The sequence below is a fragment of the Phanerochaete carnosa genome (assembly GCF_000300595.1).
Source record: "Phanerochaete carnosa HHB-10118-sp unplaced genomic scaffold PHACAscaffold_7, whole genome shotgun sequence".
Taxonomy (NCBI): Eukaryota; Fungi; Basidiomycota; class Agaricomycetes; order Polyporales; family Phanerochaetaceae; genus Phanerochaete; species Phanerochaete carnosa.
In genome coordinates this window covers 2,173,456-2,199,979 of record NW_006767634.1, presented here as the reverse complement: position 1 = coordinate 2,199,979, position 26,524 = coordinate 2,173,456, and the positions used below count along the sequence as shown (strand labels likewise).

The window sequence follows — 26,524 nt, the reverse complement described above, 5'->3', positions numbered from 1 at the left end:
GTGTCTGGGCACAGCGGGGCAGCCTGGCTGGACATCTACGGGCTGTACCTAAGACGATCTGACGTGTTGAGCGTGTGCTGGCACAAAAGCCGGGAGAGTTGTGGCGCGCATTTCGCTGTGCTGGGAGTGCTGCAGAGAGATTGCCGAGCCGTGGGTCAGATACTGGGGAAGTGGACGAGGCGGGTAGAGCCTGGCATGGTGTGTGAGCGCGGATGTTTGAGGTAATCGGTGGTGGCAGGCAAAAGTACTGTCGGCTTAGGGGCTCAGCTATCAGGATCAGAGGGTCGGCCAGCTGGACTAGCCAGAAAGTACGGTCAGTTGTGTGAGGTGTATGACCTCTTGGGTATGTTGCGCAGAGAAGGGCGTACGGACCCAGTTGGCGCCAGGGTGTCTACGCTGCACCTCTCCTGCGGCAGGATACGTCTACACGAAGGCTCGTTCAACTGTCCTGCACCGTGCTGACAGGTCAAGCAGAATGTTGCGGGGAGCCCTGTGGAGCTTATGCAATCCGCTGAGTAATACAATCTTCTTGTCCATACCCGCCATTTGCCCTGCCACCCGTGAGCAGTCTGATCGGATGGCACGCGCCGTGAACTGCAAAGTAAAAAGTCTCGAGCAGCTAGGTTTACTGGTTTGACGCAGTTTTCCCGGGGCCAAGTCTACTAAAGAGCAGCTCGTCGAGTGCTCATGCCCGGGGGCGCCAAACCAGGCAAGCCACAACACAAAGAGCCTCGGGGAAGACGACTCCGAAGACGATGAAGGCCTTGAGCGTAATATCTTTTGCCGACAAGGCGCCCGCTCGACGCCTCGCCACAAAGAAGGCAAAGACAGCGACCACGGCGTGAGCACAGTCTACCGTGAATAACAGTGCACGCAGTGAACAAACTTGGACTGGAAGGGCCGCAGGACGTCATATTATTTGTGGTGGTTCTCCCCGTTGCCTCGGAGGTACATGCGCAAGTGGTCCTGTACAAGCTTATCCACAGTCCGCATGTTTGCCGCCTGTACGCGGATGACAGATCTCTATTATAGGGTAAGGCTGGATGCATGTCCTTTTAGAAAGGCTGGGCCTGGACGCACCAGTGCAAAACAGACTCCGCGGTACGTAGTCTGGTACAGTTCAGTAAAGTCGGCATGTGGTTTCGTGATACCATACTTCGACAGAGCTGCGATCGTCGCCTGTTTGATGACCTGCAATGGAGCGTCAACGACGTGCTCAAAGGACGCGTTGCAAACCGGGACTCACCGTCTTGTTCGCCTTCTCGAGCTCGCCCGACCCGGGCTGCTCAGCGGCCTCCCTGCCCTTGCCCTTCGCCCCAGCATCCGCGGCCGCAGCAGAATCGTCCCGCGAAGGCCCAAAGGACAGGCTGTCCATGGACCCGGCCCTCGCAGGAAGCTGCGGCACCTTGAAGCCGTCCGCCGCCCTGCCCGACCTGGACCTCTTGAGCCCCGCTCCGACGCCTGCGGCCCTCGGGCCGTGCAGCATCACCTCGCGTGCCCTCCGCACCTGCTCGTCCTCTTCCACGGCAGACTTGGACTTGGCGCGCTTCCCCAGGGCGGCGGGCAGGGCGGCGTCGGGGTCTATGCCTTTGCGTTTCGTCGCGCTCCCGGAGAGCGCAGGCGGTCTGCGGGGCGTGGGGTCGTCCGGGCGCGGCGCACGGACGGCGGGCTGTGGAGGGTGGGCGAGGATGCGCGCGGCGAGGATGTGTAGAGTTTCGGGGGGCGCGTCGGAGGTAGAGGGCAGCGGCTTGTCTTGGTCGGCGGTTGGCATGAGTTGGCCGTAGATGAGGAAGTCGGTCGTGGCCGGGTCACCTGCGAGACGGTCAGAATGGCGGGGCCACACGAGCACAGAGGGCGCTCACTCCCGTCGCCCAGCCCACAGCGTATCCCGACATTCGTACGTTTCTGAGAGGATGTGATAGGTTCCAGGCAGAGTACATTCTCGAAATACACTTGGCTTAGTGTCGAAAGGGGGTGTAGGTATCTTGTAAGACGCGTGCATATTAGCTGATGAACGCGATCACTAGGAGAAGACGCGTCACGCACACGTTAACCTCGCCCGTCGCGTCCAACCAAACATCCTTCAAGTCTTCCGTTCCGAGGAAGTGAAGACTTGGCCGACCGCGCATGGACTCTAGCGCAAGCGCAAGTGGATTTTCAAGGAGGTTTTCCGAGGTTGAAGTGGTGCCTGCGACGAAACTGAGTCCGTCGAGGAGCAGGTGCGAGTCGGGCAGGGCGAGCGCGCCGCGGTAGAGCAGACGGTGGCTGGGGGCAGCTCCACCGACACTCGATTTGCTAGACGAGGCGACAAGAGCGCTGTCGGTGGAGGTCATGGTTGCCATAGTGCAGGGAGCATGGGGAGGTGTATCATGGAAGAGGGTTCGAATGCGAAGGCGTCTATTTGTTCGCAAACGGGAAGCGTCCACGTGACAGCCGGCTGTTTTCACGTCTTCGATATTGTATGCTCCGTGCACATTGTGGCAAAAACAAGCCCGGTTATCTTTCAAAGTCCTCGCAGCAGACCCCGCCGGCAGAGTCGAAGTGTAGCTAGGATATTGTCCCACGTGGGTGCCACAAAGGCGTCGGCGATCAAGACGTTGAAAGTCCGCCCGTACCACGTCACCGGGCGGACTGACACCTCACGACCTCAGCCTACCCGTCGCTGGACGGCCTCACCGACAAAATGAGAGCACTGAGCTCGTTACTGCTGCTCGCAGCGGCGCCTCTTGCTCTCGCAGTAAAGCTCGAAGACTTCAAAACATGCGACAAGGCCGCCTTCTGTCGACGTGGAAAGGCGATCGCTCAACGCGCCGGCGAGAACCCAGACTGGAAGTCGCCGTATTCAGTCGACCCCAGCTCTCTCGCCATCTCCTCCGACCAGACCTCATTCACCGCTGCCGTCAAATCCTCGCTCTACCCTGAAATCAACTTTGGACTGGATGTTCGCGTGCACAAGGATGGTGTGGTGCGCGTTCGCATGGACGAGGTCAACGGCAAGGGCAAGCGTTACGACGAGGCTGCGTCCTGGGCACTGGTAGCGGAACCAGAGATCAGCAAAGATATTCGGTGGACCGTCGGCAAGAAGGAGGTCAGGGCGACATATGGCCCCAAGGGCAACAAGGTCGACGTCGAGATAGCCTTCAACCCGCTCGTCGTCACACTTTCACGCAACGGACGCACCGAGGTCGCTCTCAACAGCCTCGGACTCATGCACATGGAGCACTTCCGCACCAAGGAGGAACCTCAGCCTACTCCCGAAGCTGTAGAGGGCGAAGAGAGCGCACAAACGGTGATGGAAGTGCCGAACCCTCGTTCGTGGTTTGAGGGCGAGGAAGAAGATGGCTATTGGGAAGAGACTTGGAAGTCCTGGACTGACTCGAAGCCCAAAGGTGCGTGGTGGTGGTTATACAGTGTTAGGCTATCCTGACATGTTTGCGGAAAGGCCCTCAGATGCTCTCTATGGACATCAGCTTCCCCAACCATGAACACGTCTACGGTATTCCTCAGCATGCCACGCGCCTCTCGCTCCCAACAACTTCCGGCGAGGACTCCTACTACAACGAGCCTTACCGTCTCTGGAATTCCGACGTTTTCGAGTACATGGCCGACTCGACCATGTCTCTGTACGGTTCCATTCCTGTCATGTACGCGCACTCGAAGGAGTCCACCGTCGGCATCTTCAACGCCATCGCCTCCGACACCTTCATAGACGTCGCACACCCCAGCGCTCACTCTTCTTATACCCACTGGATCTCCGAGTCCGGCATCCTAGACATCTTTCTCCTCCCCGGACCCAAGCCCGCAGACGTGTTCAAGCAGTACACCGGCCTCACGGGCACGCAAGAGCTCCCACCGCACTGGTCCATCGCTTATCACCAGTGCCGCTGGAATTACGTAAGCTCGGACGACGTGCGGACTGTGCAGCGACGCTTCGACGAGGAGAACATCCCCGTCGACGTCTTCTGGCTCGACATCGAGTACGCCGAGGAGCACAAGTACTTCATCTGGGACAAGAAGAACTTTCCCGACCCCGTCGATATGGCCAACGACGTCTCCGCTGTCGCTCGCAAGGTGGGCACAGTGAAAGCATACTGCGCCCACACTTCTTACCTCGTGTTCTCTTGCAGATGGTCGTCATCGTCGACCCGCACCTCAAGCGCGTCCAGTCGTACCCTGTCTACAAAGAGGCACAGGAGCTCGACGTCCTCGCCAAGACCAAAGACGGCCAGAGTGAGTACGAGGGCTGGTGCTGGAGCGGCAGCAGCGCCTGGGTGGACTTCTTCAACCCTGCGAGCTGGGAGTGGTGGAAGGGCCTCTTCAAAACCTCCCAGGGCTCGTCCGACAAGTGTGCCTGGATCGAGAGCACGACCGACGTCCACATATGGAATGACATGAACGAGGTCAGTCGCTGAGGTGTCGATGCAGAGCAGGTGCTGACGCCCTGCTTCAGCCGGCTATCTTCAACGGGCCTGAGATCAGCATGCCGAGGGACAACATCCACTATGGCGGCTGGGAGCACCGCGACCTGCACAACCTGAACGGCATGCTCTTCGTGAGTACATGAGCTCCAGACTGGCTTGCGTACACTGATGCCGCCACAGAGCAACCAAACCTCGCAGGCTGTCCGTGCCCGCACGGACCCGCCCATGCGCCCCTTCGTCCTCACGCGCTCGTTCTTCGCCGGTTCGCAACGCTTCGGCGCGATGTGGACTGGCGACAACCTCGGCACCTGGGAGCACATGGCCGTCGGCATCAAGATGGTGCTTTCGCTCAACCTGGCCGGGTTCTCTTTCTCCGGATGTAAGCCTTCGGTCCCCTCCCTCACCGCCAGCTGTGTACTGACTGCGCACTACCCCAGCCGACGTCGGCGGCTTCTTCGGGAACCCCGAGCCCGAGATGCTCGTGCGGTGGTACCACGTCGGCGCGTTCACGCCCTTCTTCCGCGCGCACGCGCACATCGACACCAAGCGCCGCGAGCCGTACCTCCTCGACGAGCCCTACAAGAGCATCGTCCGCGACATCCTGCGCCTCCGGTACAGCATGCTGCCGATCTGGTACACCGCGTTCCACGAGTCGAGCGTGAACGGCATGCCCGTCGTCAGGTGAGCAGCCTCTCCCTCTCCGGTTGCCTCCTCCCGCCACACCCATCGGGGGAGTGTTTTTTTGGGACTTGCACCAGACGCTGACGGGAACATCCACCCCACGCCGCCAGGCCCCACTTTGTCGTCTTCCCCGAGGACGAGGCCGGGTTCGCCATCGACGACCAGTACTTTGTCGGAAGCTCCGGGCTGCTCGTCAAGCCTGTCACCGAAAAGGGTGCCACGGAGGCTCAGGTGTACTTGGCGGATGATCAGGTACGGCGGGTCTCCAGATCTTTTCCCCACTCCTCGTGTCCGTGCTCACTTGTTTTTTTGCAAGGTCTACTACGACTACTTCACGAGCCACGCCTACCGCGGCGCCGCGAAAGGCAGGAACGTCACCGTGCCAGCGCCGCTCGACAGGGTGCCGCTGCTCGTCCGCGGCGGCGCGGTCCTCCCGACGCGCGAGCGCCCGCGCCGCTCGTCGCCGCTCATGCGCCGCGACCCGTTCACGCTCACCGTCGCCCTCGACACGGCCGGCGCCGCGCGCGGCACGCTGTACCTCGACGACGGCGAGAGCTACGGGCACGCGGCGGGCGCGCTCGTCTGGCGCGAGTTCACCGCGGCGCGGCGTGGGCGCGCGACGCACGTCGCCAGCGCGGACCTCGCCGCCGCCGCCGCGGCACACGGGCAGGCGCCCACAGCGAACGCAGGCGCAGGCGCAGATGTGGGGGTGGGCACGGGCGCGGTGGTGTACGACCCGCAGAACGCGTTCGCGGACGAGGTGCGCGCGGTGCGCGTCGAGAAGCTCGTCGTGCTCGGCCTCGAGCGGCGTCCTGGCACGGTGACGCTCGGCGGCGCGGAGCTCGAGTGGGAGTTCGTGCCCGGCGTCGCGAGCGGCGCGGGCAAGGAGGGCGCGGCGGCGCGGCTGGTCGTCAAGAACCCGGTGGCGAGCATCGTTGGGGACTGGGAGATTGTCATTCAGTAGGACGGCGGCGGCCGCTGCTGCCGCCCCGAGAGCTTGCTTGCGCTCTACTCTCTTTCTGCTGCTGTTGCTGCTGCTGCGCCATGCTGCGTCCCGCTTCTAGTGTAAGGAGTATTATATAGCGGGGCTTCTCTTTTTGATGATAAGAGGCTGCACGCCAAGTACAACTGGAGAAGCAGGCTTGTATATAGAGAAGCTATCGACAGGATTCAAACCTTGTGCTCGTACGTCCGTCCGCGTCCCTCGATGGCCCCTGCTGTACGTTGGGCTGCTGCATTTGAGACTGCGGTTCTCGATCACAAGCCGGGGCTCGTTTCGTCCGTTTCGTCCGCTGGACACAGGGGCGCCATCGTCTTGAGAGGTGGGGTGTGTGAACCCTTGGAATGGAGGTGACGACACCAAATGCTTCCGGCGGTGTGATCACACGCGGGCAGCAGCGAGCCCTCGGAGAGCAGGAGGTCCTCGAGGACAGAAATGGCCCCGGCGGGCCGAGGCCCCTAGGCAGGCAAGCAGGCAGCTGACGAGGCTGATCAGGCATCACCAGATAGGCTCAGACGTGACCGAATCGTCAGAACCTTGCAAGAAGAAACGTCGCCAGGAGGCGATATAAGCTGTGGGAGGCATGCCCGGGCGTGCGTTGCAGCCAGCCCGCCCACACGCGCCGCACGGCCCAGAGCCAAGCCAAGCCCAGCGCACGCACACACACACCCAACAGCGCACGCACGCACGCACCGCGCCGCACAATGGCGCCGCAGCCGAAAGACATCATCGACCTCAGCCAGCCGCTCGCGACGGACAGGGTGTACGCCTGCGAGGGGCACCCGCGCTTCAACGCGTGCTGCATCTCGCACGTCTCCGACGGCGCGTTCGCGACCGTGCACAGCCTCGCGCTCGCGACGCACACCGGCACGCACGTCGACGCGCCGTACCACTTCTTCGCGGACGGCGCGCGCGTCGGCGCGCTCGACCTCGCGCTCCTCACCGCCGCGCCCGCCGTCGTCGCGGACCTCCGCGCCAAGGGGCCCCGCGAGAAGATCACGTGGGACGACCTCCGCCCGTACGCGGCACGCATGCAGCGCGGCGTCGCGCTCGTGCTCTGCACCGGCTGGTCGCAGCAGTGGGGCACGCCGGCCTATGCCACGCACCCGTACCTCGACCCCGCGGTCGCACCAAAGATCCTCGAGGCTGGTGTGCGCGTCGTCGCATGTGACATGATGAGCCCCGACCTCGTCACCGACGAAGAGGGCGACTGTGGGCTCTTCCACCGCGCGTGGCTTGGCGAGGGCGCGATCATCGTCGAGAACTTGAACGCCGTGGATAGGCTGCTCGCCGTTGACCAGGAGAGGCTGAGGGTCAGCTTTACACCTCTGAACCTTGTCGATTGCGATGGGAGCCCGATTCGTGCTGTTGCTTGGGAGGAGAAGTAGGAGAGCGAAGGAAAGGAGAAACATCAACTTGTATTTCTACGGACTCTCGAGGACTTCATGCTGTGGTAACTGTATACCCGTAGGATGTCCTAGGGAACTCTAAAACTACATTGTATGATTATGAGCAACCACTGCACTAATAGAAGCTTCCTGCAATGCAACACACCTTAGTCTACAGCCCTCCATGCCATCGCCCGCACAGGCGACCCATCACATCCACAGATTTTAAGCGGCACCAGGCTTACAATCCACTGTCCACCCTGAATCGCCTCCAAACTTGTCAGATTCTCTGCGATAACGACGTCCGTACCGAGGACGACCTTGTGAAAGGCATAGCTGTGCTGCGCCGCCTCTGCTTCGTCTAGGATGGTCTCATCAGGACTCAGAGTGTCGATGCCGACCAAGCGTACGCCAGTCTCGACGATGCGACGTGCAGCCTCGGCAGAAACGTATGGATGGTCAAAATATCTCGGCGTGCCCCAATACTTGGACCACCCCGTTCGCAACAGCAGTATTGCCCCCTTCTGAGCCCTCACCGCATCCTCATACTTCGCCAGGTCTGCCCACTGGATCTCTTCCCTGTCGCGCAGCTCCCGCCCGAGACTCTGCACAGTGAGATCGGCCACTACTGCTGGGCCGACGAACGTCGAGAGCGGTATCTCGTCAATTTTCCTACCATCCTCGAAGAAATGGTAGGGCGCGTCGACGTGTGTTCCAGAATGAGAGCCGAGGTTGATGCGCTGGACGTTCACGCCATGTGCGGACAGTGTCAGGTGTGAGCAACAGCTGAACTCAGGGTCGCCAGGGTAGATTGTGATGTTCGAGTCAAGTGTGTGTGAAAGGTCAACAGTATCTGGCATTTTGTCGCGTCGTGGTTGTTTCAGACAGGGAGCAAGGTCCGGCTAGCGGAAGCAATTGCCGGCTGGTAATGTCAGTAAATAGCGATCGTTAGGCTGTAAGTAAATGGTGTAAGCCCTGTTACTTACATAGGCGTCTTACATATAAGTTGAAGTAACTTACATTTATAACAGTTACTTCTTTGTGGACAGTAAGTTACTAGCTCGCGGCCCGCTTTGGTCAGACTCTACACTGCACCCCGCCTTAAACGACTTAAATACAGCGCTACGATGTATAACTCGATTCTATGAGCGAGGATAAGTAGTTGCTTTGGAAAGTATGATGATATGAGGCCTACCGTTGTTTCACCATCATCGTCACACCTTGGCTAACGAAGCCCTTCAAAAGCTGAGCCTCCAGACCTTGGTATAATCCGGACGGTCCCTCCTTATCAAGTGCGTCCTCCCATATTGTCAACATCGACGTATTACTCCCCTTCTTATCTTGTTCCGGGCCCTGATTTGCCTCCTGGACGTGTTTCCTGTGAATCTGGAGCCGAGTCTTGGCCAACATAAGCGGATATAACAGCCACGTCGCAACGGCATTTGAGAAGGCTGCGCCAACAAAAGACGACGACGCGCTGGGGGTGCCTAACGCGGATGTCTTGCTTCCGCGCACCACGAGCTTGCGATATAGCTGGAAGAGGAACAGTGTGATGGCAGGGTTCAAAGATAATGGTATTGTGGTCGAAAAGCCTGATGATGCGTTCTTGAGCTATGCTGGCGCAGCCCAGTGTAGTGCGAAAGCCTACCTCCCCAGAAGCCCTTCAGGCCCTGTTCGGCATAGATTTTCTGCACCGTTGTAAGTACGCCCTTAGGCTCTCCCCTTCGAGACGCGTCCTCAGGGTCGCCTTTCTCTGGGTCGAGTTCCCCGCGATCGTCCCGACCTTCGGTTTCTGTTTGGAGCCGAACGGTAACCACGCTCAGAGGAGTAGAGATCGCTCGGCTGGATACGCCCGCGAGAAAACCAATACCGAGCTCCTCCGCGACGCCCAAAAGCACCGGCGTTGCCTTCGATTTGCTCTTGGGCGGCGGAGAGATGCGCGTTTTGCGCCGGACAAGAATGGTCCGAAGGAAAGCATAGAAGTAAAAATAAAGAAAACTGGCTGTCGCTCAGACCCATTTGTAAAGCATACGGAGGGCAAATCAACGCACTTAGAGATTATAGTAGCTGCTGTGTCTGTCGGTAAGCCGTCATACAGCCCGCTCCATCCTTCAGTCTCGAGGACATGACGCAGTGCACGCAGCACGCCAGCAAAGCCTACACTCCGGTGAGCATCGGGGAGCTTGTTAGTACAGAGGACTCACCTCTGAGTCGTTTTAAGGATGTTGTTTGCAGCCTGGTAGCCACGAGGTCTAAAGGGTATACAACCATGTTAGCAGCCGCACTGCCAACTGCCCCAGAAAATGCTTGGACGAGTGGGGGTAGAGTAGATGTCATTATCAAAGCAATATATCTTTCGTCTATACCTGGGGTATCCCAGACGTGTACAAACTTGTTGGACGTGTGGTCGTAGTGAGAGCTAAATCTGACCGAAATTCGCTTGAATATTACGGCCTTACGTCACTCCTAACCCCAAAGCGTTTTCCCAGCCGCGTGACCTTCCGAGGGCCGAGACGGCCGACGCGTCTCGCCCAGGGAACGCCATTATTTCGCCCAGATATTCGCGCATTTACAACCTCCTTTCCGCCGTCACCCTAATCTCCTCAGACCACCCGGCAAGCAGAACAGCATGACCATCTACGGACATGGCATTCGCACGCTCGGCGTGTTGGGCTCAGGCCAGATGGGTGCGTAAAGCGTAACGGTGAACGATAAGGGGTGAGGCTAACGGGACTCGGGGGGTAGGACTCGGCATTGCCTACGTGGCAGCGCTGCGAGCAAAGGTCCCTGTGCTCCTGCACGACCGTTCGTCGGCCCAAATTCAGAAGGGGCTCGCCCTCATGGACAGGCTCCTCGAGAAAGACGTGGCAAAGGCATGTCGATGTCGTTCTCCAAGAACCACGAAGGGGCTCAAATATACCTCGAAATGCAGGGAAAGATCAAGGCTGAGGAGGCTAAGGAAGCAAGGGATCGGGTTTCTGTCGTCCCGCCTGAGAAAGGGATGTCAGGACTCCAGGACGTGGACATGGTCATTGAGGTGCGCGTTTCGTTTGCACCTCTAAGCCCAGGTGACCGAGATCAGCGACATAGGCTGTGTCGGAGTCATTGCCTCTCAAACAGGCTATCTTTGGGAGTCTGGCAGCTGACCTGCCTCCCTCAACCATTCTTGCGAGCAACACTTCGTCCATCAGTATCACGAAGATCGCGGCTTCGACAATCCCAGAGGGGCATTCGGCATCGAGCAAGGAAGGACTGCAGAGCCCAAGCCGAGTAGTCGGTACGTCGCTCCTCCCATTAGCACCTTCTACGGCCAGTTTGCGCTGTCGAACGCTGCGGCTTCATACCCTCGGCCCAGAGCAGCCCGGAGCATTGCACTTCCAATACGTCTGCTGGGTATGTCACTCACTGTTTCTACCTTTAGGCCTCCATTTCTTCAATCCCGTACCTGTCATGGTGAGTGGATTTCACGATCGACTTACAAGCATATATGTGTGCAGAAATGGGGCATTTCCCATGGAATAGGGCGGGAAGCCTGCCGGTCTGATCATGTACCGCGGCTTCGGCTCGATCGCAGCCCGGTCTTGGGCTGCTTTACGCCCCATTCGTTCCCGACTCTCTGAGCGGGATGTAGGCGTTATTCTAATTTCTAGGAGGACGTCCACTGCATGTAAGGCGTCTTCATGGGTGAAACTAAACCCAATAAAGAGCATTTGTCTCTCGCTTGACATCTGCATCCGTGTTCAGTAGAGTCGAACCTCGAGGGCGAAACTGCGAGCAGCTCTTCAGCATGCCGTGGTCTGGTATCGGGCCTTGACCTATTCACTTCGGAGCGCAGAATGCGTTCTCTATTGGAAAGAGGTCCATCTCTATTCGCTCTCCACTCTCGCTTTTTCTGTTTCCATGTATAATTGAATCGACGCCGATGTCGTGCACAACAAATTGCTGACCAAGGCTACCGTGAGTCTAGAAGCTGGTGGAGCTCATATCTGGACTCCAAACATCCCAAGAGACGATGGAGAGGGCGAAGGCGTTTGCTATGGCTTGCGGTAAAGGTGTGTCAGTCTTCGCGTCACATGCCCTGCGTCACCACGAGATAGACTCGTTGCATCTCTGGTACTTCTATCAACGCCTCATTCCCATCTATGTTCCTCGTGATAGGCTGGGAGGATTTGTGTCTGTTTGGCCATCTCGACGAGAGTAAATGGCGATGGCTCACAGATGCAGATCTAGCAATCCAAGGGCCGTCCCCCTCCCTGAATTCGCGTTCCCGCCGGACAGCATTGCCGCTTTTCCGGTCCATCTCCCTATATCCCCTTCCGAGTTCTCATTCTAGTGAGCTGACTCAAGCATAATTCTTACAGAGGTCACCTCGTCACAAGATGTGCCAGGTTTCGTGAGCAATGCCCTCCTGATGCCTTTCATTAACGAGGTGCGCACAACTTGACATCGCTCATCTCCAATGAGTCCATCTCCTTTCGACTGACGTGCAATTTCCGCTATCGCTTAACACCAGGCCATCATGTGCTTAGAGAAGGTCGGTGTCTCCGTCGCTGCTCCTCCTGTTTTACAATGCTCACTGCCCTGCGCAGGGAATTGCCACGCGGGATGACATTGACAAGACGCTCAAGCTGGGTATGAACCATCCAATGGGCCCGTTGCAACTAGGTCCGTCCGAGTTCACTTCCGCTGCTGCACCCTAGTTGAAAAGTGATCTCGACGAACGTTCAACAGCCGATTTGTAAGCTGTTCCACCGTTCTCTGGCCGGACGGAGATAATGAACGGCTTCATCTAGCATCGGACTCGACACTTGCCTTGCGATCCAGCAGACGCTCTATCAGGGCACGGGCGACTCCAAGTACCGCCCGAGCATACTCCTCGAGCGCATGGTTGACGCACAATGGCTAGGCAAGAAGAGCGGCAAAGGGTTCTACGACTACTCCGACGCCTGAGCGTGAGAGCCGAGGCGGGGATCACTTCCGACTTCCAAGGGCTCGGTCAGTAGGCCCTCGGAGGCGCGGAACCCGCACGTGCCTCTGCCGCACACTTCTCGCGTGCCCTCAGTACCCTGCATCGTCTCCGTGACACGGACCGGACGCAAATGTACGTAAGGCTCTTATATCTGGTGCGCAGTCCTGTTGCATCGCTGCATTATCCAATGAAATGGATTTGGATTCCTTGCGCCCCGTCGCGATGCGATCTGTATACAGAAGGTATGCTTTCCTTCTTGACACTCGGCAACTCCGTTGCGGGCTGCAGTATCTGGTCCGCCGTTGCACCGATTTGTCGCTCACAAGGCCTGGTAGGCCATGTGTACGTGACGGACATTGTGCAGATCATTGTACTGTAACACACAAGACACCGTTCGTCTGAGGCACTGTGACCTTGGTCGCTGGTCTGCCGAAACCTTCCTCCCAGCGATAGCTGCATCTAACACATTCTATCGCTACGAACAGACTCAGCGTTCCGCTGATTGTATCTGACCTCGTGTCTCGTGCACTGTTTCGCCGGTGTTGGGGCCGGGATGATTGTATCACAGGTTCACAGATGTACGGCGGCCTTCTTCCAAACCTTTCCAGTTCATCAAAAATTTTCGACCTCTCGATCGTGCTGGAGCGTACCTAGGGAGCGCAGCGGCCGAATATTACACGCTCAAGCCGTTCCGATGCTCCTGCGCAAGGGCCCGCGCTGCCCCGGCGTCCATGGCCCTAACGCCTCGGTTGATATCACATCCAAAGTATGATGCACACCAACAGCCTCTGAACGCATTGCAGACTCGTGCCGCTTCTGATCTGGCTGTTTCACCACGGTATGCACCCCAGTATAAAGGGGCTCCGGCTTGGGGCTGAAAGGGAACATCAACTAACCCGAGTCCGCCCACCCCGCCTGCAACCTACTTGTGCCGGTAGCTCCTAACTCAAACGCCACCAAGCCGACCCCTTCCTTATCTGTCCACTCGAGCCACTATGTGTGAAATGGAATGGTGCGTCCTCTGACGCCTGTTAGCTGGGGCCGTGTCTGATTTGGTGGCCGCGACAGCTTTGGCAACTACCACCGCAAGTGCCAACACTACGTGAAGCTGTACGATTCGGGCGTCGTCAAAGACTGCAACAGCCCGCACTGTGGCCTCAGTCAGGCCCACTGTCACACAGCTGGCACGTACACTGCGCGCAAGTGCTCATGCCCAAGGGTACGCTCTCCGCTTCCTTTTTGTGAGCTCGACTAACCTCTTCTGTCGCAATGGTGTTGTAGACGTTCACGGAGAACCGAAGGGTTGTGAACCTCATCCAAGACTGGTGCGACGCGTGTAGAGATGCGGCTTGGGCCAGCCTCGACCCCGACAACGAGCGGCGATGGTAGCCTGACCAACGCAGATTTCCTGTTTATACGCGCTTTTCGTCACATTTGTACCATTATCACTCTGCAGTATTTATTTTCGTTATCGTCATTGATACTACTGAGCTGCCCGCTTCTCCCGGTAGAACCGGCCCATCTCCTTGACTGCTTCCCCAAACGTCTCCGCAATGGTGACATTCTTCCCGATCCACTTGGGGAGCTTGTTGCGTATGCGCGGTGATGCATACCGGCTGTCGAGCAGGATGAGCGACGCCCAGTCTCCGCGGTGCCTTATGGCGCGTCCTATGGATCCATCTGAGCCTTTTCGCGCACTTTATGGGCTTCAGATGCTTACCAATACTCTGGTTCACAGCGTTCATGCACATGTTCTCATATAACTCTGTTCCCGCATCCTTTGCGCCAGCCGGCTTCACGTCACGCCCTTGTTGTTGGCGGTTTACGTACGCCATGCGCTCGCGGAGCTCGGGAGAAGCGAGATTGGCGAAGGGTAGGCCAACGATGACAACTGCGCGGGCGAGGTTGTCGGAGAAGTTCAGGCCTTCCGAGAGCTTCGCGCCGACAACGGCGAAGAGCAAGGCGCCTCTCTTCTTTGAGGTATCTGCCGGGGCGCCGTCGCCAGCCTGCACGGAAGATAGGTGAGCATGTATTTTCATGTTTATGAAGATAGAATACGCACGGATTGAATTTCTGCGGCGTAGTCGCGGAGAACGGTCTCGACCTCGGCGCTCTCCTGAGGTTCTGTGAAAACCTGGTCCATGAAATCAGCACCATCCCTTCAACTCCATGGAAGCCGCTCACCTTCTTTTTGGAGCGCAGCCTCTCCAGCAAGCCACTCTTCTCCCATACGCCCATGACGGTATGCAAGAAGCCATATGATGGCACGAAGACGACCATACCACCAGGTACGAGGCTTGCAAAATTGAACAACACCTGGCCGAGCTCCGCTAGCTGGTGATAAGATTAGCCTTTCCTGTCCGACGGTCTGATGTGGAAAACATACCAGGGCGTGGTCGTTCCGACTCTCAAATTTAAACTGCATCTGGCTTCCTTTCGGACCTTTCTTCACAACGAGCGTCTGCAGGCTGTTCGGCGGCACGATGTGACCGCAGGAGAATGTCGTGAGCCGCTCCTGCGGAACGAACGGGAAGAGTTGGGCTGTAATGTCAGATATCTATGCTGAGCATGTGAGTCCGAGATTCGGGCCGTGCATGTGGGGCAAACGGTGAACTCACCGGGGACATCGTGCCGCCGGCAAGGACAACCGCGCGGGCCACCTCGACGACCTCTTGAAAGTATGTGGCAGGATTGAGGTGTTGGTATTTAATCTCCACCTGATCGCCCGCAAGAGACACGGTGACACGGCCACCTATAATGGGAAGGTGAAATTTCGACAGTTAGCTTACATGGCAGCTACTGACCGTCGCTGGCGGCTGTCAGCGCCACGATAAAGTTTTCTACCACATGCAAAGGCGGTGTCGTTGCGCTCAGCTTGGCCAGTTTCACGAGCTTCTTGGGATCTACGGGCAATTTGCCATGTTAGTGGTGTCCAACTCTGCAGTCCAAAACACATCTCGCCTTGTCCCGCAGCCTTTTCCATAGCCTGCGTGCAATATCCCGAGATTTTCCTCGCAACCTTGCTGCTTCGCAGGTATTTCTCGATCTCGAGCAAGTTTACGCCCTCGACCTTTCTTCCCAGCTTCGCCATGAGCTCTCCGGACGTGAGGACCTCCGCATTTGCTTGGGCCGTCCCGCTCTTTGTTACGATACTCGTTGATGCGGTACGCTTCGCCTTCCAGTCCTCAGCGAAGTTGGAGAGCGCTTCGAGTAGCCCGACAAGCCGCCGAAGATGAAGGCTGTGCTCTGTCGAGAGGCGGTTGCGGAATTTACTCAGATATATTGAGAGTTGATTGAGAGAGGTTGAAAGTGTGCGCAGAGGGAGCTGAACGGTGGATAAAGAGAGCAGCGTGGATATAAGGTCTGCGCACTTCCCGTCAGAGAGTTGTGTGTTGAGATGATAAGGGTGACTCACTGTGCGCCTCATCGACGATAATAACCTGATCAGTCAGGTCTATCCCAAGCGATTCTCGAGCAGTTCTCTGCAATAGCAGATTATAGGGTAAGAGCACAAGCTAGACAAAAGTGAGCAAGGCTGTCGGGCTACTTTCTTGGGACGTACTTGAGCCTGCAATATGGCCTTTCTCGAGCCAAAGTAAGGACACGTGCGCGACTCTTGACCCGTCTGCACGAGAGATTCAATGTCTTTCGGTGTGGCCTGAGCAACATAAGTCATTGATGATACTACCAGATTCTGCTGCATACCAGGATCTGATCTCGCATATCCAACATCCTCGTCTCGTCATCTGCAGGAGGCAGATATGAACATCGTTTGTCGCCTTTCTCTGAGAAAAGCAAGGTTCTGAGATATGAAGACCAAATGGATCCGGTGCGTAGCTCACCACTTAAGAGCTGCCTGCAGGCTTCATCCAGGTCGCCGCCCTTCCCCTTCAGCTTTTCGTTCACACATAGCTGTTTCCGCGAAGCAAGAGAGACGGTCCTAATATCGACCACGGAAGCATCGTTCTGTTCGTCATCCTCTAGAGGACGTTTTCCCACGGGACCGTCTTGGCTGCTATGTCGGGTCTCGGTTGTGCCAGCCGCAGAGTGAAGTGAGATGACAGATGACGGGGACAAAGAGATGCTCAGCTTCCGTAGCTCCTGGAGTACTTGGGAGAGTTGAGAGTGAGTACGCGAAGTGTAGTAGATTTTTGTGCACGTCGGCTCGGCTTCGGTTGTATTCGACGAGTAGCCCGATTTCGACTTTTCAAGCCTGTAATTTTAAGCCAGGAAACGATACAGCAAGGTTCAACGACGTACTTCTGCATGAGCGCGCGAACGGCGGGAGAAATATTATCATCTTCTTCTCGTATAGATGAACCGTCGACATTCTCCGGCAAGAAGACTAAGTCGTCAAAATCTATACTTCTGTCACCCTCTTTGTCCGGTTCAACTCTCTGAAACCTATCATGTCAACATTTTGAACCGACAGAGCAACGATAAAAACGCACCAGCTTCTTACGCACTCTGGCTTTGGCAGCACGTCTCATGATCGCCTCACGTTTACGAGCTGCGGCAAGGCGTTCAGCGTATTCCAATTCCTCTGCTTCTAGCTGTTGTCGTTTACGGTCCAGAGTCTGCGCAAGCACCCAATCCATTACTACCATGAGTCCGTCAGCTAACTAACCACGCAGCAATTTCACAAAAACGCTACCTTCTTGCTCATCATCGGTAGATATTTTTCCCTTGCGTGCCCTGTCTTGCTCATCGCGAAGCCAGGTTAGAGAAGCACACAAGAGACTGAGCGTCTTTCCCTAGAGCACGCGGTACAAATGTTAGCGAAGAGGCGCATCAAAAGCGCGTGAAACGCGCAGCATACCGTCCCTGTGGGGCTTTCTACGACGGTAACGCGTCGATTCTCGATATTCTCGTACAAATGCCGCATGAGACCGAGCTGAATGTCGTACGGCGCGAATGGGAAGGCCGGGAAAGAGGTCGGAGTGTTGAGGTTGAGAGACATCTTAAAAAATTATTTTATCCCAATATTCCAACCTCAATACATCAGATGTTATGAGGTGAATAAAGCGGGAGGAAGTTGAGATTTGAGGTGGTGGACGCTCAACACGGGAACGCCACGAAGGGGCATCACGTGATATTCACGTGACACGTTAACAGGCGCCGCTATATCAAACGCGCGTCAAACTTCGTCCACAACCTCTTTGCTATAGGCTTTCTCTGAGCGAAATACTTGAGCCTGATCTCCAGCATACATATATTCAACTTCTTGATTTGGAAAATAACAATGCTACACTGAGCCAAGATGCGTTTACAGCTTCGCTTTCGACCTCTGCAATGATTTGCCGTCCTTCGAAGCCTCCGCTCGTGCAAGATCGCGCAGTGTTCGACGCAGTATCTTACCAGAAGGGCTTCATATCGTGCAGTGAGCGATTATGTCTGTTCAGGCTAACATTGTATCAGACTTACCTCTTCGGAATAGCGTCGACCACAACAATCCCTGCAAAATGAGACAAGATGAGCTGCTCTTCTGACATATGCTAGGCAAGACATTGTCAAACCTCCTCTTAGTCGCTTGTGACTCGCTACGCGGTCTCTAATCCACTCCCCAACTGACAGAGCGAATGCTTCACGATCTTCCGAAGCCAGTTTGGCTGTGTGGACGACATATGCCCTATACGCAAGCCACATCAGGAGAGCCACACTAAAAGAGGAGCTGTGTACCTCGGGAGTTCCGTTGCCTCTGCTTCAGACATTATGCCAACTACTCCTGCATCAACGATATTAGGATGCTCTAGCAGCACGCCCTCGAGCTCGGCAGGTGCAACTGTAGCACGTCAGCAATGGCCCGAGGACATGGAGCTCCAGTCAGCTTACCTTGGAAGCCCTAAAACGAAATTTCAGGTATGTTCCATAGCTAAACTCGTGTAACATACTTTGTACTTTATGAGCTCCTTCTTGCGATCCACAACAGTATAATACCCTTCAGGGTCTCGAGACAACACGTCTCCGGTCTTGAACCACCCATCTGGTGTCAATGATGCGTTGGTCGCCTCGACATTTCTCAGGTAGCCCTTGAATATGCACGGCCCACGGAGCCACAGCTCACCGGGCTCACCCTCTTGGACATCGTTCCCGTTGTCAGCAACGAGCCGCGCTTCCAGGTGTGGCACCAGCAGGCCAACTGCTCCGGCTTTCCTGACCCAGTCCTTGAGAGGCAGGTAAAACCCCACAGATTCCGTGAGTCCGTAACCTGTTTGATTCAACTGATGATGCTCTTGCAGCCGGGACGAATGGGAAGTGCGGACCTTGAACGACCTGGATTTCGGCGCCAAGACTTTGCATCCGTTTGGTGAGCATATTCAAGAGTGTGATACTCAGTGGCGCCGCGCCGCTAACCATGTACTCAAGGGACGTCAAGTTATACTGTGATAGGGCTCCTCGGCCTCGGTAAGCCTGCAACATATCTGAAATGTGGAGGATATTTCTCACATGGGTGATGCAGCAGAACGAGTAATATCGGTGGAACGATGCAGATATGTGTGATCCCGTACCGCTCAACGTATTGGCAAAATCGCGTAGGCTCGAAACCGGGCATGACAACGACTGGTATGCCCCGGAAGAACTCCATAAACTGTATCTGTATAATGCCTGTATCGCCCCCGTTTTAGCTAAAGGTATCCAGTGTCATGAAAAGACTTGCCGAAGATGTGGCAGAATGGCAGCATCCCGAGTGCTTTGGGATTAGAGGCTCGAAGGGTCGAACAGCTTGCGCCGCTTGAGACCAGACTCGAGACCGTCCCTCGATGAGTGATCTGTGCGTAGTGACACGGCCAGCTCAGCATCTGCTGCGACTAGTCTACACTTTTAATAGTCACCTCGACGCCCTTCGGTTTACCGGTTGTCCCAGAGGAATAGCACAGGATCATCGTGTCGAGCGCCCGCTCGCCAGTAAACTTCTCTTCTTCGAAGCTGCCTTTCCCAATCAAGTCGGACATGCAGATAAAGCCGTCCAAGCCTTTCTGCGCCTCGCCCGGGGACCAGTCCAAGGGTATAATCCTCCGCCTGGCTTCCGTGAGGTCGACGTCGAGCAGCTCAAACATCCTCAACACGCTCGGGACCAACGAAGGATGGACGAGCGCCGCCTTTGCGCGCGAGTCGGTCCATTGGTGCAGCAGCTCGCGGGGCGTGTACGCCGGACTGGCCGGAGACAGGCAGAGGCCCGCCGCGATGCCGGCCATCATCGCCACCGGAAACGCGACGCAGTTTGTCGAGACGAGCATGACCACGTCGCCCTTGGCGAGAGGAGTTCCGCCCATGCGCGCGAACTCCGTGCGCAGACCATACGCCAAGGATAGCGTGAGGTCTCTGAGCTCTCCGCGAGTTAAGACGCTGCCCGTCGGGCCGTCGATGAACGCTGCTCTTGTCGGAGGATAGTCGTCGAACCTGGTCCGGAACAAGAATGTGTACAGCGACTCTTCGGGGAACGGCGGCGCAGGAAAGGGAGAAGTGTAGATCTTCATGTCTGCTGCGTACCTGCAGGTTTTCCGGCGAGCCAGGGAAGCCTAAATGTACAGACTTTGAGTTATATACTCACCCCAAGGTATCGTGTGAACCCTGGGCGAGGCGCGTAGCAAAATTAGATGCACGTGGAGATAGCTACATCCCGTTCGGTGGCTGTTTTTCTCACCCTCCAGAAACTTGAGACTGAAGCGATGTCGCCGGAGTCAGTATGAAGACGACCACAATTGAAAGGTATTCAGCGTGGGGACTTGGAGTGTACGATGTGGCTCGCCGCCGGAGTCTTAGTCACAGACAACAGGACCGCACTCCTTGTTTTGCCACCATCAGTTGAACTGCAGGAAGTTAACACGCCGAACGCCACTGTTCGCTATCCAGTCCAGTGAACAGGTGCCCACGTACATTTAAGTGCGCTGCATCATTGTCTGAAGCACTAGCGTGCTATCGATGGCGTGTCGCTCAATACATTGTCGGCGAATAAGCACAAACGCATCGTGGCGTCGAGCTAACGTTTCCAAGGCAGCGCAGTGCATCATTCCCTCACCATAAGGTCGCACCGAGCATGCATCATACGAAACAGTTGGACTATCGGATGACCACCACGTTTTTGTTACGCTGTATGGTTAGCTTCAGCTCGCTTCGCTTATAGAAGTCAGCGTCGCACGGAGATTCAGAATGGCGCCCCGCGTAGATAGTAATCGATGTCGCGTGTTCGCGAGGCTGGCGAGCCAGCCATGCAGCCGCACAGCCTGGGGGGCTGACGGCCTGCCCCCAACAGCCATATAACGGCTCTGCGCCTCCGAGAAGAACCCAACACGCGCCACAAGAATGAGCACATTTCAAGCCAGCAACCCAGACGAGACCCGTAGCAAAGACAACGCGATGTCCCAAGACGGCAACCCGCAACGCTTAAGCCATTATTACCGCCCGCGCGCCAGCTGGCCCGCGGCGGGCATATCAAGCGCACTCCAGGACCTTCAGCAGCATCCCCTCACGTTTTCCCAAGGCAAGGAACCACCATGTTTTCCCCTCCTCGTGATCCGCAGGCTGACGGCACCGCAGCCGGCGGGCACCTCGCGTCTAGGCCCGCGTCTTCCGAGTCGTGGTCCGCCAGCGCCGAGTCCACGGACCAGTCGTCCGACAACGAAAGCGTGGCGCACTCACAGTTTGGTGCAGACGGCGAGGACGGCGGGTCGCACACCCTGTCTGCAGACGGCGACGCCCCCGAGTCCCCGCCGCTCTCCCGGCGCCACGGCGGCGGCCGACGCACGCCGCCCGAGCTCACGCTGCCCGACTCCTCGGACTCGCCTCTGCGTTCCTTCAGGGCGCGCCCGCCTGGCCATCGCAAACGACCTAGCCACGTACACGTCCTGACGCGCATGATGGTGAGCCAGTGTCCCGCCTTTGCATCTCGCGGTTTTGCGCAGAGCTGATCTCAGGCATGTGATTCCCTGCACCGGCAGCCGACGAAAGACGGTCGAGCTGCTACACCCGCCTCTCCCGCTGCGTTGAGGCTTCAAGCGGACGAGGCCAGTTCTCCCGTCTCGCCCGGCACCGACTGGAAGAACTTCGTCCAGCAGTTCAGGAGTGCACGGACCTCGCTGGGGCCCACGGACGCCATTTTTGCCGCGCTCAGCTCTCCGCCGAAAAGACCGGCTAGGACGGCTCACTCGCGTACGAGCTCCGATACGACGACCTACGACGACCAAGAAGACTCTGACTCCTCCGTGGACGAAGACCGGGAAAGAGAGGAGACGCTTCGAAAGGCTGAAGAGTACTTCTTTGCCGGTCGTCTATCCCATGAAGGACATCAGTCAGATATAATGTAGTCAGTGTGCACGAGAATCATGTTGATGTAGGCAATAGAGAAGCTATGACAGGAATGACGCAATCGATTCGGTTTTGTCCATTACTCCGAATATATGGCAAGGGATTCGAACCTTGATGAAGATGTAAGTAGTAGCATTTAACGGCAATGCAGAGTATGTAAAGAAACTCGGCTTAAATCGAATAACGCGTTTAATACAAGAGAGTAAAAGCATGATCATTAGATAAAGAAGTAGTACTAAAGGGTACACTTGGTGATGCTTAAGAACAATGGCCCGCCGCTACAAGTTTCAGCGTAGCAAAGCTGGTAAGAGCAGGAGCCAAGGAGAGGCGGGGTAGTCTACAGGCTAAGGGGAGTTAGCAGCTGGACGATGGTCGAGATAATGAGGTCAGCACTTACAAGGGAGGAAAGGGGAGGGGAGGAGGCTTGTGAGCTGGTGTCACGGCCGAGTTCTGCGAGGGTGCGAGTAGGCAAAGCCGTCTAAAAATCGTTGTGTTAGCCGTGTGCTGTAAGCTAGAAGCCGGCGACTTACCGAGTAGTAAGATCGCGACCACGGGGTCCGGTGCCATCGGCAGGCCTGTACGGGAACCCCGCCAACGACTACGACTGGGATCGACTCGACAGTACTTGCCGAGGTTCACCAGAAGCGTTGTTGTCGGAAGGGCTAGCGGTTCCTGCCAGCCGCGTACAGCTCCTGCTGCCGGTGCCCGGCCCGAACGGGCGCACCGAAGCGTGATGCGCCGCGCGTGTTTGCTTGCTTGAGAGTTGAGCTTGGATCTCGGTGCGACGTTAGGTTGATGCTGTAAGCAAGGTAATTAGTAAACGCGTCCTCTACGCCCAGATGACGATGAAGGCTCACCGGAGACATTGCGCTCCGTCTCTGGTCCGGTGCCACCGACAGGCCTGTACGGGAACCCCGCCGACGACAACGACCGGGATCGACTCAGCAACGCCAAGGATCACCAGAAGTTGGATGTCATCGACGAGGCTAGCGTAACCTGCCAGCCACGTACAGCTCCTGCTGTCGGTGCCCGGCCCTGGTGGATATCATGAACAGCGGGTGCGTGGTGCTGGCTTGATTGTTCTTGACCAAGGAGCGCGAGCTCGGCACTCGGCGCAACTCCACGTCACTGCCGCGGCTAGTATGTCCAGTCAGCACCTTGTTGTCCTGCAGAAGGATGACGAAGACCTACCGGTGACACTGCCTTCCGCCTCTGGTCCAGTGCCACCGACAGGCCTGTACGGGAACCGCGTCGACGACTGCGAATGGAATCGACCCGGCAATGCCGAGGTTCACCAGACGCTGAGTGCCATCAACGAGGCTAGCGGTGCCTGCCAGCCACGTACAGCTCCTGCTGTCGGCGCCCAGCCCTGGTTATTGGTAGTAGAGAGACTTGAAGACCACCTTGCTCCATGTAGAGGGAAGGGGAAGCAGTAGAGAGGAGAAGATATTGTTGTGGTCGAGGCGAGAGGTTGTTGAGCTGGAAGGGCGAGCGGAAGGGTGTATTTATACTTTCCTGGAGGGAGGCTGGCAAAGGTGTCACGTTACCTGCTTGTTTACAAGAATCCAAACGGTGGTCGGACAGAAATGTGGGTTAGCAGCTCCTCGGGTTGCTGGGCGATGGCTGACGGAGTGTGACATGCCGCAAAGACTCTGGCTTCTCCCCGGCACTCGCACTTGTCCTAAACCGCATGCATGATGTTCAGCTTGTTACGGAGTATCTCCAGGCAATATGTGTAGACATAGAATACAGATAAATACCACGGTGTCTCTTACGTGCTAGGCCGGCGCCTGTCTGCACCGAAGAGGTGGCGAAGTCTCGTCCCAAACCAGAATGCCTTCCTGATTCGGATGGGCTGCACTTTAGGCGCCCTTAGTTGGCCATGAACGTGAACCACGGCGACCTCACACCGCCATCGAGAATCGAGTTTTCTGCACCTCATCGCACTTCAAAACCTGCCCCTACACCCGTGGTGATTGAATGCCAAATTATTTTGCATTTATTCCACTGCACTTTTCTTTTGGAGGAGCTCTGGAACTCGCCCCTACCCGTGCAACTGTGAAAGTGCGGAACGACCTGGTCATAAGTCACTCACGATGCGGTCAGCACAGACAGATGGGAAAAGCTGTGAGTAAATGCACTGTATACACTCATTGTGTACCTCTGAGTATATTCTGCCACTGATCGGCACAGATCCCGTGTGCGCGAGCCTACATTGCGTCAGGCGCGGCAAGCCTGATCCTTACGCAAATGTCGGGTAGGTGATTTTTGCGAAGGGTTCGCCATGCCAACGATATACATGTTACGTCTGTACACACGCGGTGTTTTGCCGTAAGATAAATACAGAGAAGTCTCCTCTTTGTTACTGCTCCCCGCAGCGCGCAGCCCGAGAAGCCTAGGATCGATTTATAAAGCAGTGCCGCCGATGTCCCGCCGCGCTCAAACTACATATGCTGAGCTTCAGGCTTGCCTTGCTTTTGAATAATCTAACCGCGCTCCACGTGCTTATAGCCAGGTGCTTGTAGAGACTAGGAACGATTGCGATGCTCGACCGGACGCTATGTTACTAATCTGCCACGATGTTTTACTTTCTAACGGTCAGGTATGTACAAGTCGAATCGCCTTCACAAAATATCTGCGCTTTTGTAGCGCCTTCTTTTTCTCACACACACATACATCGGGACTCTGAGCAGGTACCTGCGCACAGCCTCCGGCGGCCGCGCCACAATCACCTGGGTCGATTGCCGCTCAGACACGCTCTACTGCAGCTGCGCACCTGCTACATTGTATGGCGGTCGCAATACATGGTGTATATATAATGGAAGTGCGGGCGTTGCGACCCCGCCATCCCGCCTTTCGCTAGCAAGCACTACCACACCCCCATGTCGACAATCAACTACGCACGCCTCGAGGGCATCCAGAAGAGCGAGCTCCCTGGGGCCATTATCTTGGCTGCCATATACCTTCCACTCTTCATCTTCAACGTCGTTCGAAGCATACGCCATCCCACATATGTGCTCTTCGTTCTGTCATTCTTCTGCATCGGTACGCCTCGCGCCCTTGTTCTGCTAACGGGTATTTAGCTGATTATTTGATACCTAGTACGCGTCACAGCGTTCACGCTCAGGGCTATCCTGGCTGGTAGCGATACTGCAGGCGAGAATGTCAGCCTCGTTATCGCAGAGTCGATCATCTACTCCGTTGGGTTCTTCGGGCTATTGTACTCCGCATATACGCTCGTACTCGACCGGTAAGCTGTAGCCGCATCCCTCTCGAGACCATCCCCGCTGACAACCAGCTGCGCCTGCAGTGAACGCATGATCGGCCGCGGCCAGCCTCAGCCCGGCCCCATCGGCTTTCTGCTCACCATCATCAGCAACCGGAAGATCATCCGAATGGCACTTACCGCTGCCATCGCCCTAGGGGTGACCGCAGGCGTGAGTCCTGTCCGTTCTACCGTCTATATCCTATACTGACTCAGCCTGCAGTCGATGATGGGCTCGAGCCAGCAGTCGACGCTCAACACGGCGAACAGCCTCCGCGAGGCGAGCGTCTACATCTTCCTTGCGGTCTCCGCATGCTTGGTACTCGTCGCATCCCACCTCGCGTTTGAGGAAGTACAAGGTGTGTCGCGTCGCCTCTGCCGCGTTAACATTTGCTCATATGCGCTCAGCTGGGTCAAACAACTACGACGCGCCCGTCGGCCGCAAGTACCGCATATTCGTGCTCCTCGCCATCGCATTTCTCTGTCTCGCACGCGAGGCGTTCTATGCCGCGACAGAAAACAACGTTGCCAAGGTGCGTTTGCTCTATTCCCTTCCTCATCATGTTCAAGCGCTCAACAACGACATACTTTGCAGCAAGACAGTGCACGGCTCTGGTACCCGCTCTCTGCGCTCACTGAGCTCCTCGCAGTTCTGCTGTTTGCAGTCCCCGGGCTCGTCCCGTCGAGACGCGAGATCGCCGAGGCTGGCGAGCAGCTCAAGACGACGGATTCAAGCTCGAATCTGGAGCTGCATGGCTATAGTGCTTGATTTTTTTCCCTGCCGTCCGGTATATCCCTGTTTAGGTGTGTTGCGTATATCCAAAGAAAGGCCAATACGCGCGTCTCGGACAATAGTGGTATGTCTCGTCACTTGTACCGCTTCGTATCCGTGAAAGAGGGCCGCCCTACTCCACGGATGAGGCAAATGGGTGACCAACAGCGTCGAAGAGGTTGCAAAGCCTCGTACCAAAATAGAACGCCCTCCTGATTGGAGGCGTCCTCGCACACATGCTCGCTTCCAGCCTCTTAAGTTTCGGAAGAGGCGGTACCGTCGTTCCTCCATATGGACTCGCACCGCCATTTAGAACCAAGTCTTGTGCAATAATAGAGCGTTGTGACCGCCCCAAGAGCTTGCATAAAGTGGGATAGCACATAAGTTACCAGAGAGGGAAAACACTTCAACCGCAGCAAGGACCACGGTAAGGTTATATGCGGTGAGCTCGTTGATGTGCAGCTCGATTGCCCGGTGACCAAGAGTGGTACCGCTGGGATAACGGTCTCTTTAAGCTCTTCACCTGCAGTGTATTCATTTTCGTCTTCCAGCTGCTGCCAGAGGAGGGTTGAGTTACGGTCTAGTTGCGCTTTCAAACTCCGCTTACAAAAGTAAGCATTCTATTCCTTGCCCTTAGTAGTTGCTGTGATTCTAAGTACGCCGGTACCATTAGATTCTAGACTGCCGATTACCCTTCCGCACTATACTCTGGAAAAATTCTC

At 56.5% G+C, this 26,524-nt stretch overlaps 10 protein-coding genes across 10 annotated transcripts; 5 read left to right on the top strand and 5 right to left on the bottom strand.

The window, feature by feature from the left end:
* Window positions 1–976: 976 nt before the first annotated feature.
* On the bottom strand, window positions 977–2,338 carry PHACADRAFT_260057 (uncharacterized protein; the record flags this gene model as incomplete). The annotated part of the gene is made up of 5 exons (XM_007398237.1): window positions 2,047–2,338; window positions 1,863–1,984; window positions 1,247–1,812; window positions 1,081–1,191; window positions 977–1,023 (listed from the first exon to the last, which is right to left on the bottom strand). Coding segments are annotated over exons 1-3 (640 nt in total), but the record flags the coding sequence as incomplete, so codon positions are not given.
* A 327-nt stretch (window positions 2,339–2,665) lies between these two features.
* PHACADRAFT_260054 (glycoside hydrolase family 31 protein) lies at window positions 2,666–6,274 on the top strand. The gene is made up of 8 exons (XM_007398236.1): window positions 2,666–3,389; window positions 3,443–4,071; window positions 4,128–4,400; window positions 4,451–4,552; window positions 4,602–4,800; window positions 4,859–5,102; window positions 5,213–5,354; window positions 5,419–6,274. Exons 1-8 carry the CDS (start codon window positions 2,684–2,686, stop codon window positions 6,064–6,066), a joined length of 2,943 nt encoding a protein of 980 aa, XP_007398298.1. The 5' UTR covers window positions 2,666–2,683; the 3' UTR covers window positions 6,067–6,274.
* A 362-nt stretch (window positions 6,275–6,636) lies between these two features.
* Window positions 6,637–8,391, top strand: PHACADRAFT_260053 (uncharacterized protein). Its single transcript, XM_007398235.1, has one exon. It carries the CDS (start codon window positions 6,807–6,809, stop codon window positions 7,488–7,490), a length of 684 nt encoding a protein of 227 aa, XP_007398297.1. The 5' UTR covers window positions 6,637–6,806; the 3' UTR covers window positions 7,491–8,391.
* Window positions 8,392–8,681: 290 nt separating this feature from the next.
* Window positions 8,682–9,827, bottom strand: PHACADRAFT_99150 (uncharacterized protein; the record flags this gene model as incomplete). The annotated part of the gene is made up of 4 exons (XM_007398234.1): window positions 8,682–9,082; window positions 9,139–9,488; window positions 9,542–9,652; window positions 9,691–9,827. The coding sequence occupies 4 exons, from the start codon at window positions 9,825–9,827 to the stop codon at window positions 8,682–8,684; spliced, it is 999 nt and encodes a 332-aa protein (XP_007398296.1).
* Window positions 9,828–10,084: 257 nt separating this feature from the next.
* On the top strand, window positions 10,085–12,665 carry PHACADRAFT_260050 (uncharacterized protein). Its single transcript, XM_007398233.1, has 11 exons — window positions 10,085–10,177; window positions 10,236–10,363; window positions 10,423–10,527; window positions 10,581–10,767; window positions 10,912–10,943; window positions 11,458–11,542; window positions 11,852–11,919; window positions 12,004–12,024; window positions 12,080–12,155; window positions 12,222–12,228; window positions 12,284–12,665. The coding sequence occupies exons 1-11, from the start codon at window positions 10,120–10,122 to the stop codon at window positions 12,438–12,440; spliced, it is 924 nt and encodes a 307-aa protein (XP_007398295.1). The 5' UTR covers window positions 10,085–10,119; the 3' UTR covers window positions 12,441–12,665.
* A 1,045-nt stretch (window positions 12,666–13,710) lies between these two features.
* On the bottom strand, window positions 13,711–17,483 carry PHACADRAFT_148290 (uncharacterized protein). The gene is made up of 17 exons (XM_007398232.1): window positions 17,279–17,483; window positions 17,114–17,213; window positions 16,926–17,059; window positions 16,713–16,856; window positions 16,522–16,662; window positions 16,302–16,437; window positions 16,165–16,244; window positions 16,022–16,117; window positions 15,875–15,974; window positions 15,412–15,822; window positions 15,264–15,362; window positions 15,078–15,211; window positions 14,846–15,016; window positions 14,644–14,793; window positions 14,522–14,593; window positions 14,180–14,465; window positions 13,711–14,127 (listed from the first exon to the last, which is right to left on the bottom strand). Exons 1-17 carry the CDS (start codon window positions 17,417–17,419, stop codon window positions 13,943–13,945), a joined length of 2,580 nt encoding a protein of 859 aa, XP_007398294.1. The 5' UTR covers window positions 17,420–17,483; the 3' UTR covers window positions 13,711–13,942.
* A 175-nt stretch (window positions 17,484–17,658) lies between these two features.
* PHACADRAFT_260046 (uncharacterized protein) lies at window positions 17,659–19,949 on the bottom strand. The gene is made up of 10 exons (XM_007398231.1): window positions 19,293–19,949; window positions 19,118–19,229; window positions 18,907–19,065; window positions 18,723–18,851; window positions 18,351–18,667; window positions 18,292–18,301; window positions 18,139–18,241; window positions 17,976–18,088; window positions 17,884–17,914; window positions 17,659–17,825 (listed from the first exon to the last, which is right to left on the bottom strand). The coding sequence occupies exons 1-10, from the start codon at window positions 19,935–19,937 to the stop codon at window positions 17,726–17,728; spliced, it is 1,719 nt and encodes a 572-aa protein (XP_007398293.1). The 5' UTR covers window positions 19,938–19,949; the 3' UTR covers window positions 17,659–17,725.
* A 1,005-nt stretch (window positions 19,950–20,954) lies between these two features.
* Window positions 20,955–21,764, top strand: PHACADRAFT_30574 (uncharacterized protein; the record flags this gene model as incomplete). The annotated part of the gene is made up of 2 exons (XM_007397565.1): window positions 20,955–21,320; window positions 21,399–21,764. The coding sequence occupies 2 exons, from the start codon at window positions 20,955–20,957 to the stop codon at window positions 21,762–21,764; spliced, it is 732 nt and encodes a 243-aa protein (XP_007397627.1).
* A 288-nt stretch (window positions 21,765–22,052) lies between these two features.
* PHACADRAFT_186232 (uncharacterized protein) lies at window positions 22,053–23,178 on the bottom strand (the record flags this gene model as incomplete). The annotated part of the gene is made up of 8 exons (XM_007398230.1): window positions 22,053–22,109; window positions 22,163–22,243; window positions 22,296–22,389; window positions 22,453–22,563; window positions 22,623–22,751; window positions 22,777–22,902; window positions 22,957–23,085; window positions 23,111–23,178. 8 exons carry the CDS (start codon window positions 23,176–23,178, stop codon window positions 22,053–22,055), a joined length of 795 nt encoding a protein of 264 aa, XP_007398292.1.
* Window positions 23,179–24,605: 1,427 nt separating this feature from the next.
* On the top strand, window positions 24,606–26,157 carry PHACADRAFT_125442 (uncharacterized protein). The gene is made up of 6 exons (XM_007398229.1): window positions 24,606–24,810; window positions 24,868–25,015; window positions 25,076–25,202; window positions 25,254–25,389; window positions 25,439–25,563; window positions 25,626–26,157. The coding sequence occupies exons 1-6, from the start codon at window positions 24,648–24,650 to the stop codon at window positions 25,797–25,799; spliced, it is 873 nt and encodes a 290-aa protein (XP_007398291.1). The 5' UTR covers window positions 24,606–24,647; the 3' UTR covers window positions 25,800–26,157.
* Window positions 26,158–26,524: the final 367 nt, after the last annotated feature.